Below are 18764 nucleotides of genomic sequence, written 5' to 3'. Positions count from 1 at the left end.
CTCTTTCGTTACATACTTTGATCTGTCATTAGAGCTGGTCTCTTTCTAGTTCATGTTTCACCCAGCGTCTGGCATCTTTATGGCATCTTTATTCTACCCCACCCCTCTCCATTCTTTGTAATTGTTCATCCATCAAGTTCTTCTCAAAGTGTAGGCCACAAACTTTATTTCTGGTCCACGAGAGGATAAACTTCTATCAGAATGTGAATCAAATATATCACAAAGTACAGTTTTTTTAAAGGCTTCCTTGAGAAGAAAGCAGCACATTGCTTTATAGTCTGGTGTACAGTCCTTGTCACTTTGGAGACCAGCTCTTCCAGTCAGCTGGTTTATGCCATGTGAGTTCATAATTGTGTCAGATATACAGTATATTGATGGGGAAAGGAGGATGAGTGGCAGGGTCATAGTGCCAGTGAGTGTGGAAGAACTTTGTTTTTTTTTTTTGACATTCTGGCATCTGAAGTCCTGCCTTATCTTTATGGAATTCCTTTATTATTTTGGTGGGAGGTAGAATCTGCTTCTCGCTAGAGCCAGGTGCGTGCTCAGGCTCTCAGTCATGTCCGACTCTGTGACCTCTTGGATTGTAGCCTGCCAGGCTCCTCTGTCCATGGAATTTCCCAGGCAAGAAAGAATACTAGAGTGGGTTGCCATTTCTGACTCCAGGGGACCTTCCTGACCCAGGGATCGAACCCACCTCTCCTGCCAGGCAGATTCTTTACCACTGCACCACCTGGGAAACCCTGTAGCCAGGTAGATTTGACCAAACAAATGCCACTAGTAGGACAGCAACTCAGGAGCCAGTGAGACAGAGAAGTGGGACCTAGTAGTTCCTGTCCCATCAGTAGTCACAGTAGCAACTGCAGACGTGTCTCCCACGACAGTTTTGCTGTAAGTTTGGATGTCTTTCCTGGTTGTGTAGCTTCTAAGTTTCTTCTAAGATTGTTATCTACTGGGTGTCTTTCCATAAATATATTTTCTGCTTAAGTCAGCCACGGTAGGTTTTCATCACTTTCAACATAGAACCCTGACTGGAAAAGTTAAAAAATAGTTAGAAAAACAATTGTAATACTAGTTTATATAAAGCTGATCTCAAGCAAAAATTTTTTCTAATTTACACACACACACAAAGATTTAAGATGTTGTAGAATAGACTGACTTTGTGAAACATGTTGTAGACAGTAAAGATTCTAAATAATAATAATTTCACTTTAGTATTTGCATTTTCAAATTTCAGTGTGCTTTATGGACCATGTGCTGCTATGTATGCCTGAAGTACTTGAAATGCAAATTTGGAGAGACTTTGCCATCTAAATGCTTGGCTGGATTAAACGCCTAATTAGGATGATTTTTCAACAGGTTGGAAGCATGCAATCGGTGAGTGCTCAAAATTCATTTTTAAAATCCAGATGTTGATAATTTTTTTCTGGGAAAAGTGAATCTATGTATGGCCAACATATGTACTGTTTCTAATTTGCTTGCTATTTAAATCATGGAAGTGAATCTTTATCCAGCATCCTAAGGGATGGGTTACATCAAAAATTTACCCAATCCAATATTCATGTGACTGTTAAAAGCAATGAAATTTGTTATTAGTGAGGAAAAGGCTTAAACATATATATATAAACCACTGAATAAAATGTTTGACTAATGCTTGACAACTCAGTGTTGTAGAACTGTTAATATTGAAATATTGAATGCTTTTATAATGTGGTTTATCACACAACTGTTTACAATAAAAGTCATGTCTGCTAAAATACAACTACCAGATACAAAGAAATAATTAGTGTAATATGGTTATCCTATGCCAAAGATGCTCTAATCTTAACATTTAAAAATATATTCTACTGACACATAATTTTTTTTCAGACCCAGTGTAAAGTTATTAGAACAATAGTTGTACCAAGCATATTTTGTGGGACATATATCATTTTCAAATTTGGTGTTATTGGTGACATGGAATTAAGCTGTTTTCTTAAAAGATATGGGCAAGTTACATAATTTGAGTATACTTTAAATTGCACTGCTTTTATGTTTTGGTTTTATTTTGTGTCTCTTCACGTTAGAAGGTTGAACTTTTATTTCCCCCAAGCTCCCAAAGTTAACATCTATTTTCTTTGGAGATAAAAAGCTAAGAACCAAATAAAATTACCCTTTTTTATAGTTGCATAATTTTGAGATTATCATCTTGAGGATAAGCAATGGGAAAATGGTTTGTAAAGTGAATACTGTCATCTTTCAGTTGCATCTTCTCACGTTTCCAGGTTCACATAGTGCGGCTATACCACCTTTCTTGTCTGCCGCTTATCACTATTTGGCTACCTGGGGCAGATGAATTCAGTACTGACAGCAAGAGAATTTCTTTTCCATTCAGAAAGTCAGGAAGCTTTTGTTGCTAATGAGTCCCCCAAAGTGAAGCTTTACAGTTTGTCATTCCTTTTCATTTGCAGTTTTAGTAAGAAGTATAGTTTAGTCGAAAGATGATATATAGGTCTTGGACGCACATACACCTCGGTCTGAAATTTATTGTTGCCAGTTACTTTCTTCATCTGCAGAATACAGATGGGAAGAACTGCTGCTGCACAGTGAGCCTGTGGATTAAATGGCAGGGTTTGTACAGTGCCTATCAGTGGCTTGTATGTAGCATAGGTATAGTCAGTGATGGGGAACTTCCTACCATTTTGCTCTGTCATCCTCCTGCCCCTGCCTGAAATCAGGCAATGTGACCAGGGCTGATTGAGGCCAAAGTGCAGAATTTTGTTTCAGGAACAGATAACACACTTTACCTAGTTTAATTTGCTTATTTAGCTTTATTCATTTTGAACTCTAAAGCGGGTGCCTTTCATCAAAGAATGGACCAGGTAAGAGAGCATTCATTTGCTCCCAATATTATGATAAAAACTGACAGCCCTTTTTACTAATGGCAGATGGAAATACCATTTTTTTTTATGTAACATATGATCATCACCTTTAACCAGTTAACTGAGTCTATATAAAAATAAACTTTCTCCTAACATGAAGCAGTATGACCCTTTGGAGTTATTTTCTATCTTTGTTTCCTGGATCTCTCAGTCTGCTACCTAGGAGTAATCTGAAAATTAGAAAAAAAAAAAACTACTTTTTAGTTCCATTTTTCAGTGATAAAATACGTATTTCACTGTTTTGATATACAAATGAACTCAGTACTGTATTTGAATGTATTCAAGAACAAAAACTGCTTTCATCCTTTACGTATTTTTGTCTGCCTAAAAAAAAGTGCAAGTCTGAGATCAGGATTTTGTTTCTGGTGATGATAACCTATTTGTGTTTTATCACACAATCAGCGCCATCATAATAACTATCATTCATTGGCTTAGTATACCCAGTTCTTTTAGGCATATTATCTGTGTTCACTAGGACAATGATTTGTTATTTAAACAGATGAAGAACCTGAAGTTCAAGAGTGTTTACCTGAGTTGTCTAAAGTTACCTGACTAATAAGTGGCTGAGCTATAATATGAATCCAATTCCGATTCCAAAAACCTCTTTTTTTAGTGTACTTTGCTACCTTTTATAATAGGGGAAGATGACAGTATTTATTAAATAATACATACTTAAATCTTTTAACTCATTTAATGCTCATAGGCATGAGGTCCCCATTTTATAGATGAGGAAAGGGAAATATAAAGGGATCAATGACTTGCCAGCTTTATACAGACAATAAGTGGTAGTGCCTACTTTTATTTTTTTATTTATTTTAATCTTGGCTTTTAAAGCCAGTCCTACATGCTGCTGAGGCCTCCGTTTTCTCTTCACTGCCTTCCATTTGGCCTCGACATTTGTTTGACTTTAAAACTATGTACAGCTGACCCTTGAACAGTGTGTATTTGAACTGCTCACATCTACTGATATGCAGATGTTTTTCAGTAGTAAATACTACAGTACTCCAGGATCCATGGTTGGTTGAACCCGGGGATGTGAAACTGCGGATATGGGGGCAACTGTAAAGTTACTTGTGGATTTTGTCGGGAAAGTGGGGCAGTGCTTGGTGCCCCCAACCTCAGTGTTGTTCAGGGGTCTGCTGGTCTGCTGTACTCACATTTGTCCAAACTTTCTCCTCAGTGTATTACTACTATATTTTTGCCCTTAAGTAAAAATGTTTTTAAACTAGAGAAAGCAAGCTCTGAATCTAATGTGATTCTGGTTAATCTCAGTATTTTACATTGAAAAGTTATAGCAAATATCTAATTTGAATTAGTAATATGTTTTCCAGTAATACTTAAGAATTGTACCCTTGTTTTCCTCTCATGCTTTGGAGGAAGTGTGTGAATGTGGCTAGGAGTTTAGATAAGGAGGAAGAGAACTGAGGCAACGGTTATCTTCAGTTGGGGAGTTCAAAATTGTTACCGAATTTCATCTTCATATCTTTACTCCTTTCTCCCCAACACACACTCTGGTTCCCTTGGAATTAAGAATTTATACCATGTTGGGTCCTATTAATTAAAATTTGATTAATAGTATGGCCCTTCTTCCCAGAAAAATGTTGTGTATGCACACAGTTTTGCATATAATTTCAGGGATATGTGACCTCAGAATAAGAACTTTGGGTTAGTATTACATAGTTTTTCTAGAGAAGAAAAAAATTTATTTAGAATTAAGTTTATACTTTCTCTTGCTAAGTGGTGACTCTTAAATAGAAATGCAGATTAAACTGGTCTATAACAAACGAATTAACATATAAAGCTTGAGAGCAGTCGTCACAGTGAGACAGATGACAGCTTCGGATTCCAGCCTCACACTTCAGCACTGTGACAATTGCATGGCGCATTGTGAAAAAACAACAAATAGCTTTCCTGTTGTCATCCTCCTGCCTTGCTGTCATCACTTTCAGACTCTGTTGCTAAATGTTATGGACTGTCATTACTAGACTCAGATGTGCAAACACCCCCACTCTCGATTCATTATTACATTATTTATCAGTAATTCTTAGGAATAAAGCAAAACAGGTTTTTTAATTTAATAATTATATTCATTTAATTATTCCTTAATGGAATTGAATTCTTATTTCTTAATGAAATGGAATTGTCTAGTAATGACAGTTTTCTCCCTGACCTCTCTCTAACATCTGAAAATATTAACGACAGTTTATCTTTAGAAGAAGCCTTTCCTTCTCCAAACAAGTATCCTGACAAGCCAGTTCAGCCACCAGTTAGGACAGGAGATGCGCTTGGGCCGTGCAGCCTCCCATCGTGCGCAGATGGTGACTTTCCATACCATCTGTTCATTATTTCTTCACAGCCATTTACGACTTCGCCCCCTCCATGAGGACTGAATAGAAAAAAATAGAGTCAGACCTAGTTTTAGAGTTCCTGGAAGTTAGCTGCTCCTTCCTCTAACTTTTTCTTCAATCCAGTGAAGTTTACGGCTCCTCTTTCTGAATATCCCAGTCACTAGCTCATTTAGACCCTTACTTCATATCTTTTGGTGCTAAATGCTATGCAGTTCACAAGAAACAGAAGAACCACATTATGTTAGCCCACTGTGTATACTTAAAAAAATAATCATGTAAAGCAATCTGTTCTTTTACGTTCCTTAACTTTGTACAAAAATCCTAAATGGTCTACTTATTCCTTGCAAGTAAAAACTGTCTCTGGCCACCTTCTTTTGTGGAAGGCACCTGCCAAGTCTTTCCTTCTGATATTAAGCAGATGGGAAGATAGTAGTGGAAACTTAGTCCTGAAGCATGCATAGCAAGGAAAGCTACAAGCTGGCAGAAATCTTAGTTCCTGACCTTGGCAAGTCCTTTCTGAACTTCTCTTTGTGAGCTTTTTCGTCCTCTCCATCTGCAGTTAAGATCTTTGCTTACTGGAGGGACGAAAGGTTTCACATTAGGCTGTGTAACTGCCACATTGTGACGCATAAATAGTGTTCTACTTGTACATCATAGAAGAGTTTTCACTTGTGGCTAAATAGACACCAGAAATGGTTGACTGGTGTAGTTACTATTGCCCTATGGATTTTTTTTTTTTCCTTTAAAGATCCATGTCTATTAACATGTATAAGGTAAAGAGTTTGCTTGAATACTGTCCATTTTAGAATCACTTGTCCTTGTTTTTCCTTGGCCTCTTAGGTTGAGTTTGTCAGTCTGTGATTCTTCCCTTTTTCCTCTGGTCAGGTGATTTTCCTGCTCTTAGTTCTCGTGTGTTATTAATACTGTTCAAGCAATGATCCTCTGTATGATCACTGGTGTGGATAATTTCCTTTCCTCAACTCCACGTAATTCTCTTCTAAGCTTCATGTAGCTTCCTCTCTTGTATCCTTTGTCTAATGTTCTTATTTCAGTATTGATGTCTTTCCACTGACCAATTTTCCAATCTGTATCATCCTTTTCTATTTCTTAAAAAATATTTGTGTCTCTAAAGCAGGAGTTAATATAATTTTTGTTGGTTGAAATGTTAGGCTATTAGTACTTTCTGGAACTCTCCCAGGTAAAATCATCAGTGAAATGTTGAACATTGTTTTTAATGCATTAAAAAAAACAATGAGGTATAGTTAATCTGCAGTGTTGTGTGAGCTTCACATGTACAGCAGGGTGATTCAGTTAAACATGTATAGGAAAATATCTGTTCTTTTTCAGGTTCTTTTTCATTATAGGTTATTGCAAGATGTTGAATATAATTCCCTGTGCTGCACACAGGGTCCTTGTTATTTTTCTGAAACTTTGAACATATTGATGATGACAATTACATGAGCTGGGGCAGATGCCAGAGGTATATATACCCCATGATGCTCACATTGACTCATACTGTTAACCTTAAATTGGATTTGATTGCTAAAATAAAAGAGATCAGACTGCTTCTCTGTTCGTTTTACAAGTTATGCATGCTTTTAGAATGGTCTAGAGGTCTGGTTAGGATTATGTGTGGAAGCCATGGCTCTTGACACGAACACTGCTTGGTCAAACTGTAATTCCATTCTTCAGATTAGAATGGGCATGGAGTGACTTTAAAAAGGGTTCAGTGTCCATGGCTCAGAATACATTATTTATGTTAGGATATAATTGAATATTTAAGTTGAATGAATTAAGTTAATAGTCACATCATTCTCCCTCTTGTCTTTTAAAATTGCTTTTTAATAGCATACTACCTCTCTTTACCTCTTCTGTCCAGGCTTTCAGGTATAGCACTGAAAACAGATGGATAGTTTTTCTGTTTTAAGGAAAGAGCATTTACTTGGGGCGAAGTTTCAAGGTACATGTCGTAATGATTTAACATTTAACATGCATTTTTTGTTTGCTTTTTGCTTTGGAGGTTTATGTTTGTTTTCGCTTTAAGCATAGCATAATGTCCTCTGTATTATGATTTCATCTGAAAAGTTCTGCTCATTAGGGTTATCACTAGCCTATTTAGTACCTTTGTATAAATTAGGAAAAGGTACCTTTCCCCCTAGACAGGGCCTCATGAGAAAATGTAGTACAACTGGATTTTGGCCCCCACTCACCCTTGGCCAGGCCTTCTTGTGTAAGCAAACAAAATGAAGCATTATGCATGGTACAAATTCAGATTCTGAACTTTGTGCTGATTTGCATTTGTTTTGAAAGCCTATTGTAACAAAAGCAGCTTGTAGTTTCGAGAGACTTATATATATATAGAATTCTAAAAATAAAGCAGAGGAGATAAAATAGCTTCCTTTGCAGAACAGTATGGAAGCCTAATGAAAATAGATGAGTTTTTATTCCAAATATAATACTATCTTACAATTACTCATAGTTCTTTTTTTGGGTTGGGGGCACGCCAGCTTTTGGGATCAGATCCCTGACTAGGGGTTGAACCTCTAAGCAACTCCCACTAATTGTTCTTTACATTTTTATATGATGCCTTACATTAAGCTTTACTACATTAATAACAGCCTACTGTATATATTATTACATTTTTAATTGAAAAATGTTAGCTCATTTCCTGTAACATAGAGCATTCTGATTCCATAATTAATGTGTCAGCTTGTCATGCAATTAATTGTCCAATGCTTTTGTGTGAACAGTTCTGTAAGTCTTGTCATTGAACTTTTGGTCTTTCCTACTTCCTCAGGTTCTTTGGTCTGGGAAGCCATATGGGTCATCTCGGAGTATTGTAAGGAAAATTGGTACCAATTTATCTCTCATCCAGTGTCCAAGAGTTCAGTTTCAGGTACTGTATTTTATATACTTCAGATTTTATATTAACATGTTCATTGGTGATGTAAATAGGCAGGGCAGCTTTAAAAGTACTTTTTGAACCTCTCCTTCCATTGATGCCACTATCAATAAAATAAGAGGATAAAAACCACAGTAAAGTCTTTCTAATTTTAGTTCCTCTGTGATTATTTAAGCTCTTTAAGACATTTATCCTTAAGAATACATATTTGAAGACTTAGAAGCATATAGTAAGCCAAGCAGTTAATTCCCAGGTGACCTTGAAAATTGTCTTCTAGCACCAAGTCAGGAACCACTCACCTCTTTGCTTGGATATAAAGGTCGTATTTTTTTAATCTGGGCTTTTGTTCGTTACTGTTGTTTTAGTGTTAGACATGTATCAAGTAGCTTTGTTCTTGTTTTTCAGTAATTCTCTACAACAGTAATAAGACAAAACCTTTCAGTTCAACGTTTAAGTATAATATAAAGTTCAGCAGATATTTATGCCAATTTTAAATAATAGATTAACATGTGAAATGTGGAAGATATATATTTAATTCATAATTCAGAAGTGCTCTTACTATCTGGTGAACTTACTAGATATTATGTCTTAAAAATTACTTCTTGTAGAGACAATTAACAGTTTGTTCCTCAGTAAGTGGTAGAAATTAGCATTTGTTCAGATTGACTAACAAGGGTGGTCATTGTTGTGCCCACTAGCAGACTGACTGGCAAAACCCTTGTGCATCAATCTAGACATTGACAAATTGGAACTTTCCAGAAGTAATTTTTATCAAATGATACAAAATGATAAATTTTATCAAATTAAAAAAAATTAAAATGGAGAAACCTATGGTAGTAATTCTGTCAAGCACAATATCTGAGAATTTAGTTCAATTAGACACCAATTGCTGATTGCTTTATTTGCCAGTTTCCTTCAAATAACTATTGTGTTAACCAAGACTTACTTTCTTCTGATTGCACTGTTCCATTTAAATTCTGTTTATCAATCTGCTTAACCTAGTTGCAGGAGAACTTGCTCCAGCATTTGTGTTCACCTAGCTAGATGGGAATGAAAGCGGTGAAGATAATCTAGCATTTTCTGGTAGCAGCCCAAATCTGCCTTGACAGTCAGTGGACTGAGGTACTAGGGCCAAGTTCATTTCTTGGAAGGAGCTTCTTTCTCAATGTTACTAGTACTTAGAAGGGTCTGAGCAGAAAAAGAATTTTAGGTTTAGTATAGGAGCTAGATTTGAAAAGAGATTAACATAAGGAGAAAGGAATAAGGTATAAGAAATACTGGTGACCTACTTGAGAGTGTAGTAGGAAACAAGACATTTGTTTAAAGTGAGATTTTTACTTCTAGGCAGCTTTGTAGCATGCTGTTTCTTTTCAGATTCAAAATCAATCTTAAGGTATTTTATCTGCTAGTTAGATAATTTGTTTGGTATTTTTCCTCTGTATCCTCTGGTATTTTTGTTTTGTTTTTACTGAGTCTATCAGAAATTTTAAAAATGGAGAACCTTTGAAAACTACAAGGGATGCAGTTTAAAGTAATAAAATTGACAATCATTTTTGCTATTTCTCTGGCTCATTGGGGGTTTGATTGATATGGAATATGTTTGGATTGTCTAGGACTCCAACACAACTATAGGAAGTCTGAAACTGGGAAGCCACTGTTAGACCCAAAGAGAGTAGACCCCATTATGGGGCCCTATTTGGGAGACAAAAGTTGAAATAGATTAAACATGAAAATGAAGCATTCATGGGTCAATTCAGAAGGAGTAGTCAAAGCCAGTTCTTTGTTGTCCTGGGTGATTTCAGCATCTTTGGAAACGCAGTTTCGTATTTTCTTTACTTTCTCTACTCTTGTTGGCTTTCACTTCTATTCCTTCCCTTGTACCCACACACTCAGGCAACACCTCAACTGTCTCACCCTCAGAACAGTTTTCACCGCTGAGCTCTTAGGCCTCAGCATGTTCCTTCTAGACCGCACCATCTCTTCACTGTTGTCAGCTGACCCATTATCTGGACAAGTAAGACTCTCACATAAACAAGGGGCAAGACAGGAATATAACTTTGTGATGTGAGGGTTAGGATATCTAACTCTGAGTATCATAACTGATACATAATTAGTGCACAATAGAAGTATGCCAGTGGTGGGATTTTATCGTTATTGCCACCTTACAGCAGAATAGCAAATTAAACTTATTTGGCTCACTAAATGAACTCTGTGATTTTACAGATTTGATTTCTGTATATTTATAGGGTCGCAGATCAGAACATAGATCAACATGTTTATTTACACCTGAATCCAGTTAACGGTCACAGGGAATATTGTGCTGGGAATAAAAATGAGATAATGAATGTAAAAAAGCATGTAAAAGCACTCAATATATTTTTGCTATATTGTTTGTTGGAATGGGGTTCAGAGATTTTGATTTACAGTGGTTCTCAATACTAGGTGCATATTTAAATCACCAGGAACATTAAAAAATAAAACATACATGCTTGGGCTCTACCCTCAAGGCTCCACCCCCCCTCACAAAAACGCTTAACTGGGCTTATAAAGAATATAGATGTCATTCAAAGCTTACTAAATCTGAATTTCATGTATTTGACTTTCTTTCATACATTTGTTTTTTAAAACCTCTTTAGGAGCTTTTGCAGCTGGGGTTGAGGACTTCATTTACAGGTTGTGTTTTCATATTTTGCTGAAGAAAGTTTAAAGCAGCAACATGCCTATCTGTTGGCAAATATGAAAGTAGTCACTAAAGCACCTTTAGGGTCATTTTTATAAATTTAAAATTTTATGAGTTTAACACATGGAATTTAAGTGTGGCTTATTGGGAGTAATAAATAAATACTACACTTAAAAAACCTAAGTGAAGTGAAATTGCTCAGTCGTGTCTGACTCTTTGCAACCCCGTGGACTGTAGCCTACCAGGCTCCTCTGTCCATGGGATTTTCTGGGCAATAGTCCTGGAGGGGATTGCCGTTTCCTTCTCCAGGGGATCTTCCCAACCCAGGGATCAAAAAACCTAAGGCAACAGAAAAGTGATCTTGCATGCTGTCAGATGAAGGGATGGGTGGGGACTTGGCCCTGTGCTATAGGAGTTTGAATCCCTGCTCTGCCACCCGGAGACCTCTGGGTAATTTTACCTGGACTACCTTGGTTTTTTCCTGTGGAAACCCTGCCCCAGGCTGGTTTCTGGGATGGCTGAGAGTGATTGTTGGAATTGGTGAAGGGAATGTTCTGTAACTAAACAAGTAATGATAAGCTTCTCACTACAGTTCTCACACTGTCACTAAGTCTGGAAGGAAAACAACCACCTGCCACATGGCACTTAGCAAATAAACATGAGACCCATGTATTATGTTAGGTATTGTCGGTCAGTGATGAACCAAACAGTCATGATCTTCACCCTTACTGGGATACAGTTCAGAGGAGAGATATTAAACAAGGAAATAAGCTAATAAATGTACAATTACCACTTACACTGAGTGCCCTGAAGGAAAAATTAGTGTAGCATGCAAAGACTAACAGGTGGTCCAGGAGGAATAACTAAAGATCAGAAAGAGCCAGCCCTGCAGATAGCTGAGGAGAGGAGTGAAGGTGGGAGCGTGGCTGAGAACAGGAAGTGCAGAGGTCCTGAGGCAAGGCTGAAGTTACTGTGTGAGGGACGGAGACCAGGCGCCTCTGTCAGCAACAGGTGAGGTGAGAGACATAGGGTATATCATGGTCTTTGATGTCTGAGCCTTCTGAGGATAAGTACCTGGATTCATACTAAGAATCCTTGGTAATCTTAACATTTTCCCCAGTTTGTTGTTGCTGGTGTTGTTCAGTCACTAAGTCATGTTCAACTCTTTGTGACCCCATGGACTGCAGCACGCCAGGCTTCCCTGTCCTTCACTATCTCCCGGAGTTTGCTCAAACTCATGCCCATTGAGTTGGTGATGCCATCCAACCATCTCACCTTCCAGTGAATATTCCGGGTTGATTTCCTTTAGGATGGATTGATTTGATCTCCTTGCTCTCAAGAGTCTTCTCCAGCACCACAGTTTGCAAGCATCAATTCTTTGGTACTCAGTCTACTTTATAGCGCAACTCTCACTTCTGTATATGACTACTGGAAAAACCATGGCTTTGACTATATAGACCTTTGTCAGCAAAGCGATGTCTCTGCTTTTTAATACACTGTCTAGGTTTGTCATAGCTTTTCTTCCAAGGAGCAAGCATCTTTTAATTTTGTGTCTGCAGTAATTTTGGAGCCCAAGAAAATGAAATCTGTCACTATTTCCACTTTTCCCCCCCATCTATCCATGAAGTGATGGGACCAGATGCCATGAATTTTGTTTTTTGAATGTTGACTTTTAAGCCAGCTTTTTCACTCTCTTTCACCTTCATCAAAGGCTCTTTAGTTCCTCTTTGCTCTCTGCCGTTACAGTGGTGAAAGTGAAAGTCGCTCAGTCGTGTCTGACTCTTTGCGACCCTATGGACTGTCCATGGAATTCTCTAGGCCAGAATACTGGAGTGGGTAGCCTTTCCCTTCTCCAGGGGATCTTCCCAACCCAGGGATTGAACCCAGGTCTCCCACATTGCGGGTGGATTCTTTACCAGCTGAGCCACAAGGGAAGCCCCGTTAATGTGGTACCATCTGCATATCTGAGGTTGTTGATACTTCTCCCAGCAATCATGATTCCAGCTTGGTCTTCATCTAGCCCTGCATTTCGCATGATATACTCTGCATTTAAGTTAAATAAGCAGTGTGACAATATGCCGTCTTGACATCTTCCTTCCCCAGTTTGGAACCAGTCTGTTGTTCCATGTCTGGTTCTAACTGTTGCTTCTTGACCTGTATACAGGTTTCTCAGGAGGCAGGAAAGGTGGTGTGGTATTCTCATCTGTTTAAGAATTTTCCACAGTTTGTTGTGATCCACATAGTCAAAGGCTTTAGTGTAGTCAATGAAGCAGAAGTAGATGTTTTTTTTTGAATTCTCTTGCTTTTTCAATGATCCAGTGGATGTTGGCAATTTGACCTCTGGTTACTGTGCTTTTTCTAAATCCAGCTTATACATGTGGTAGTTCTAGGTTCACACACTGTTGAAGCCTGACCTGGAGGATTTTGAGCATTACTTTGCTAGCATGTGAAATGAGCACAATTGTGTGGTAGTTTGAACATTCTTTGATGTTGCCTTTCTTTGGGATTGGAATAAAAACTGACCTTTTCCAGTCCTGTGGTCACTGCTGAGTCTTCCAAATTTAGATTTCCCAGATCTAGTCCCTTGAATTTATTCATCACTGCCACTGGGTAATCATAAGGGATTTGGTTTAGGTCATGCCTGAATGGCCAGTGGTCTTCCCTACTTTGTTCAATTTGAGCTTGAATTTTGCAATAAAGAGCTGATGATCTGACCCACAGTCAGCTCCAGGTCTTGTGTTTGCTGACTGTATAGTGCTTCTCCACGTTCAGCTACAAGGAATATAATCAATCTGATTTCAGTATTGACTATCTGGTGATGTCCATGTATAGAGTCATTTCCTGTGTTGTTGGAAGAAGGTGTTCGTTATGACCATTGTATTCTCTTGGCAAAACTCTGTTAGCCTATGCCCTGCTTCATTTTGTATTCAAGGCCAAACTCTCCTGTTACTCCAGGTATCTCTTGATTTCCTACTTTTGCATTCCAGTCTCCTGTGATGAAAAGGACATCTTTTTTTGGTGTTTGTTCTAGGAAGCTTTGTAGATCTTCATAGAATCATTCAACTTCAACTTCTTTATCTTTATTGGTTGGGGCATAGACTTGGATTATTGTGATGTTGAATAGTTTGCCTTGGGAAATGAACCAAGATCATTCTGTCATTTTCAGATTGCACCCAAGTACTGCATTTCGGACTCTTTTGTTGACTTTGAGGGCTACTCCATTGCTTCTTAGGGATTCTTGCCCACAGTAGTACATATAATGGTCATTTGTATTAAATTTGCCCATTCCCGTCCATTTTACCCTGATTCATGAACCTAACAGTCCAGGTTCCTATGCAATATTGTTCTTTACAGCATTGGACTTTACTTTTACCACCAGACACATCCACAACTAGGCATCATTCTGCTTTGGCTCAGCCTCTTCATTCTTTCTGGAGCTATTTCTCTGTTCTTCCCCAGTAGCATATTGGACACCTGCTGACCTGGGGGGCTCATCTTTCAGTGTCCTATCTTTTTGCCTTTTCATACTGTTTATGGGGTTCTCAAGGCAAGAATACTAAAGTGGTTTGCCATTCCCTCCTCCAGTGGACCACGTTTTATCAGGCCATGACTAGCAGGGACCTGCCCGTCGGCATTACCCATTACTTTCTGATAATCTGCGGTATGCTAGCATGAAATGTCACACTGTGTGCGATGTCTATTTCTAGATATTAATATTTTTGCTATAAGATGGCCGTTAAGGATAACCGAATCAAGATTACAAGTGTTATGTTGTATAAATTTGGTAGCCTGGCATAGTAATTTGAAGCCCAGCTCTGTAAATAACATTTTTAATATTTTATTCTTTCTCAATAATTGACTTCTTAGAGACTTGTTTCTCCATTCGGGATACTGTTACTTACCTTCCTGGGTTATTTTGAGAGAGAAACACATTTCTCTCCCTCTCGACTCAGGTTTTTTTTCCTTCTCCCTATTTTCCCTCACCTTCTTCCCTCCCCCATTCTAGGTGTATCATGAATAGAAAGTATTAATAAATGCTCAATTTTTTTTTAAGTGACCATATCACTCATCAGTGTTAGTGCCTGCATTTCAGCTAGAGTATTTGGTGTTTTACACAGGCATGCCCTGTGACCTATTGGTGTCACTATATTAAAATGTAGAAATTCTGCTTTTAATATTTTAACTATGACAGGAATTGGTAGAAAAAGAGAAATAATTAAATTTATAAATAAAAAAGCTAGATGTTGTTATCAATATTTTACAGTATTGCTTTGAAGAATACATGTTTTGTATTTAGCTATAGACAACTGGTGGTAAAATAGACTGAGTATATTTACTGTTACACCATTTTTGGCATGAAGCAAGAATCCTGGGTCCTGGGACCAGTGTGTTAATTTTATGAAAAGTCCCATGAGGACATGCTGAGTTCTTCTAATATTTTAAGTATTTCAGTACTTTATATTTTTCTTTTATGTATTTTATTTAATAAATCAGTTTCTTTAATATAGTTTTACATTATCAGAATGTTTTAAATAACCCAAAGTTACTTTGGTAAAATTCTTGAAATATAATTGAATCTTGGATAATTTAAATTGTATCAAATGTTGATTTGAATTTCCTAAGATCAGTAAAAAATACAGTGCTACTAAATCTTGCTCTGAATGAAATGCTTTTCATAGTTTCTGAAAAGACTTTGAATATTGATAAACACTAATTTTAAATTTTATAATCCCCTTGATTTTGAAAAAGAAAAATTTCCTATCCCTTCACTGTTGTTGTTTTGTTTTTTCCCCCTACTAACAATAGCTGTGATAGGACAGGACCTTGCTGGAACCTTCAGTAAGTTGACCTTTACTTTTTCGAACTTCCCATCAGTCATCCATGCATGTCAGTAGTGGCGTCCACATCATACTTGCTAGAATTCCGTGCCCTCAGACCCCATGCCTATGCTAACCTCACCTACACCAGCACTTTACTGAGTGAATTGTCCTCATCATTTCATGCTTATGCTACTGAATGCACATTTCAGCAACAGTGGAAGAGGCCTTTTAAAAAAAGATTAGTATTACTGTTTTTTCAGTTTTTTTTTTTTTAGTATTGAGTTTGGTTTCCCCAGGGACTTTATTAGGCTTTTTTGGTGGCATTAATCACTGTTATAACCTAGATATGTAACTTAAATATTTAAACTGCTTTATTTTGTGGGGCAGGATGTCAACTAGAGATGATACAGATATTATTAATTCTGGAGTTGGTGCTTGACAGTGTCATTAACACTTTCATTTCATTGAGTACATGTTGTAGACATGATATTATTTCAATGATTACATTTAATCAATGTTTAGTAAGGTTACAAACTAAGTCCATGGAATAATCTTTTTTTAAAAAGTTTGTGCAAAAAGCATCATTTCATGTTTAATATATGAAGTATTGCAGATGTAAAATTGAGAAGTATTGTATGATCTTTACATTATAAAATACTCTGACAAGCTGTCACAAAACTTAACTTTTTGAGTATTCTTAGAAAAGTATCATTTTGCTTCCTTTTATGAACAAAATTATCTGAGACGAAAACAGCAATTTTTGTAACCTTTATTGGGAGGAAAGAAGTCTTCAGGTCAAAACTTGATTTATCATAAATATATCTTTCTTCCTACCAACTAGTAACTGTATTAGAACAAAATTTATTTTCTAAACAAAGAATTATGTAACCAAACTGATCTTCATGAACTAGCACCTAAAGGTATTTAAAATTTTTAACCATATTAGTATTATGTGTTTGTATGGTATATTTTACAGTTGAGGAAGAAGTATTAATTCAGTGTAGCTTCCAAAAGCTTCATCTGCAATGATAGTAAGAAGATTCAAACTAAGAATGTGTTACAGTCGAAACTTTCTGATAAACACATAAATATGTAAATCTCTCTCTTTGGCCTTTTAAGCTTTTTTCTTCAATTAAGTCCACATATTCTTTTTTATTTAAACCCTATTGGAAGTATCATATTAATCTGATAACTATTTTTAAGTTAATATTCATTGGCCTTTTGGCTTTGAGGCATTATTCTATAATAAAAATTAAATTTAATTCTTTTTCCAGTTTTTTCAAGGTAAATTTAAAAGTCTGCATTTTCTTTATTTAAACCCTACAGGAAATACTATGTTAACCTGATAACTATTCTAAAATTATTATTCATTGGCCTTCTCGCTTTGAGGCTATTCATGTTACAAAACTTTAAGTTCTTTTTCCATGTTTTGAAGGTAAATTTCAGAACTTGCATGCTTTTTCTTTGTTATATTTTATTTCAGAATATTCTGTTCCTTCATCTCTGTGTTTAAGGTTCAGTAGGGAATTGAAGTGAAGTCAATCAGTCGTGTCGGACTCTGCGACCCCATGGGGTGTAGCCTACCAGGCTCCTCCCACCATGGGATTCTCCAGGCAAGAGTACTGGAGTGGGTTGCCGTTTCCTTTTCCAGGGGATCTTTCCAACCCAGGGATTGAACCCTGGTCTCCCACATTCCAGGCAGACGCTTTAACCTCTGAGCTACCAGGAAAGTCTACTGCTATTTGTATCTTCAAATCTTTAGTATAGTTAATACTTTTATTTAAAAATCAAAAGATTTAATGACATTAAAAAATGTATTTTCATTGTTATAACAGCAATATCCATTTTAAAATATTGCCAGATTTAGCACAAAGTTGCTTGTTTATTCTTGTTCCTATACTTTTTACTACATCTCTTCAGAAAAGAATTGATTCTAAAAATTTTCTTAATGTTTGAGGATGAACAGAGGTTTTTTGTTTTTTTTAGTCTCATTTTACCTGTAAAATAAAAATTGAATAAGTTAAATTATAATTCAGAGATTACATACATTATTAAACAACAGTATGACATAAATAAAGGTCCCTTTTGTGGAGACCTTCAGTGGAAATGTGAGAAACTGCCTGTGTGTTTGTAATGCTAGAGCTGAAGCTTTTCCTTCAGGTAATTAAATGTTTCATGCTACCATTTTGGTGCTAGATGAAGAATTTTCCCTATTTGTAACTTACAGCTGACCAGCCCTACGACAGAATGGAGCTGCAGCCCCCCGGGAGAGGATGCGGTGGTGTCTTTTGCTGATGTGGGATGGGTAGCTGAAGAAGAAGGGGAGTGTTCAACAAGACAAAGGTGAGTTTGGGTGGATATCAGGCCTGAGATACAGTATTTGTTATTTTAAGATGATACGTTTGCAGTATTTCCTTATTTTTAAACTTAAAACTTGTTTTAGTTGCAGCACACGGATCTTTTATTTGTGGTATTTGAACACTTATTTGTGGCCTGTCGAGTCTTCATAGTTCCCTGTTGTTGTTTTTCAGTCCCTAACTTGTGTCCAACTCTTTGTGATAGAGCACGCCAAGCTCCTCTGTCCTTCACTGTCTCTCAGAGTTTGCTCAGATTCATGTCCACTGACTCAGTGATGCTATCTAACCATCTCATTCTCTGCTGCCCCCTTCTCCTTTTGCCTTTAATCTTTCTCAACATCAGGGTCTTTACCAGTGAGTCTGCTCTTTGCATCAGCACAAAGTATTGGAGCTTCAACCTCAGCACCAGTCTTTCCAGTGCATATTCAGGGTTGATTTCCTTTAGGATTGACTGGTTTAATCTCCTTGCTCTCCAAGGGACTCTCATGAGTCTTCTCTAGCACCACAGTTTGAAAGTATCAATTCTTCAGTGCTCAGCCATCTTTTTGGTCCAATTCTCGCATCCATACATGACTACTGGAAAAACCATAGCTTTGACTAAGACAGACCATTGTCCGCAAAGTGATGTCTCTGCTGTTTAGTATGCTGTCTAGGTTTGTCATAACTTTCCTTCCAAGGAGCAAAAGTCTTCTAATTTCATGGCTGCAGTCACCATTCATAGTGATTTTGGAGCCCAAGA

General features: G+C 37.1%; 1 protein-coding gene across 1 annotated transcript in view; it reads left to right on the top strand.

The window, feature by feature from the left end:
- MTFR1 (mitochondrial fission regulator 1) overlaps positions 1-18764 on the top strand; it is a 61345-nt gene that overhangs the window by 13421 nt on the left and 29160 nt on the right. Inside the window, exons 2-4 of the mRNA XM_018058456.1 lie at positions 1235-1374; positions 8064-8162; positions 17896-18011. Coding sequence (XP_017913945.1) covers positions 1312-1374; positions 8064-8162; positions 17896-18011 — 278 coding nt within the window. The 5' untranslated portion in view covers positions 1235-1311. The remainder of the gene's footprint in view (positions 1-1234; positions 1375-8063; positions 8163-17895; positions 18012-18764) is intronic.

The sequence above is a fragment of the Capra hircus genome, chromosome 14 (genome assembly GCF_001704415.2).
Source record: "Capra hircus breed San Clemente chromosome 14, ASM170441v1, whole genome shotgun sequence".
NCBI classification, from domain to species: Eukaryota; Metazoa; Chordata; class Mammalia; order Artiodactyla; family Bovidae; genus Capra; species Capra hircus.
The sequence above is the reverse complement of the archived record's forward strand: the minus strand, read 5'-3'. Positions and strand labels throughout refer to the sequence as shown.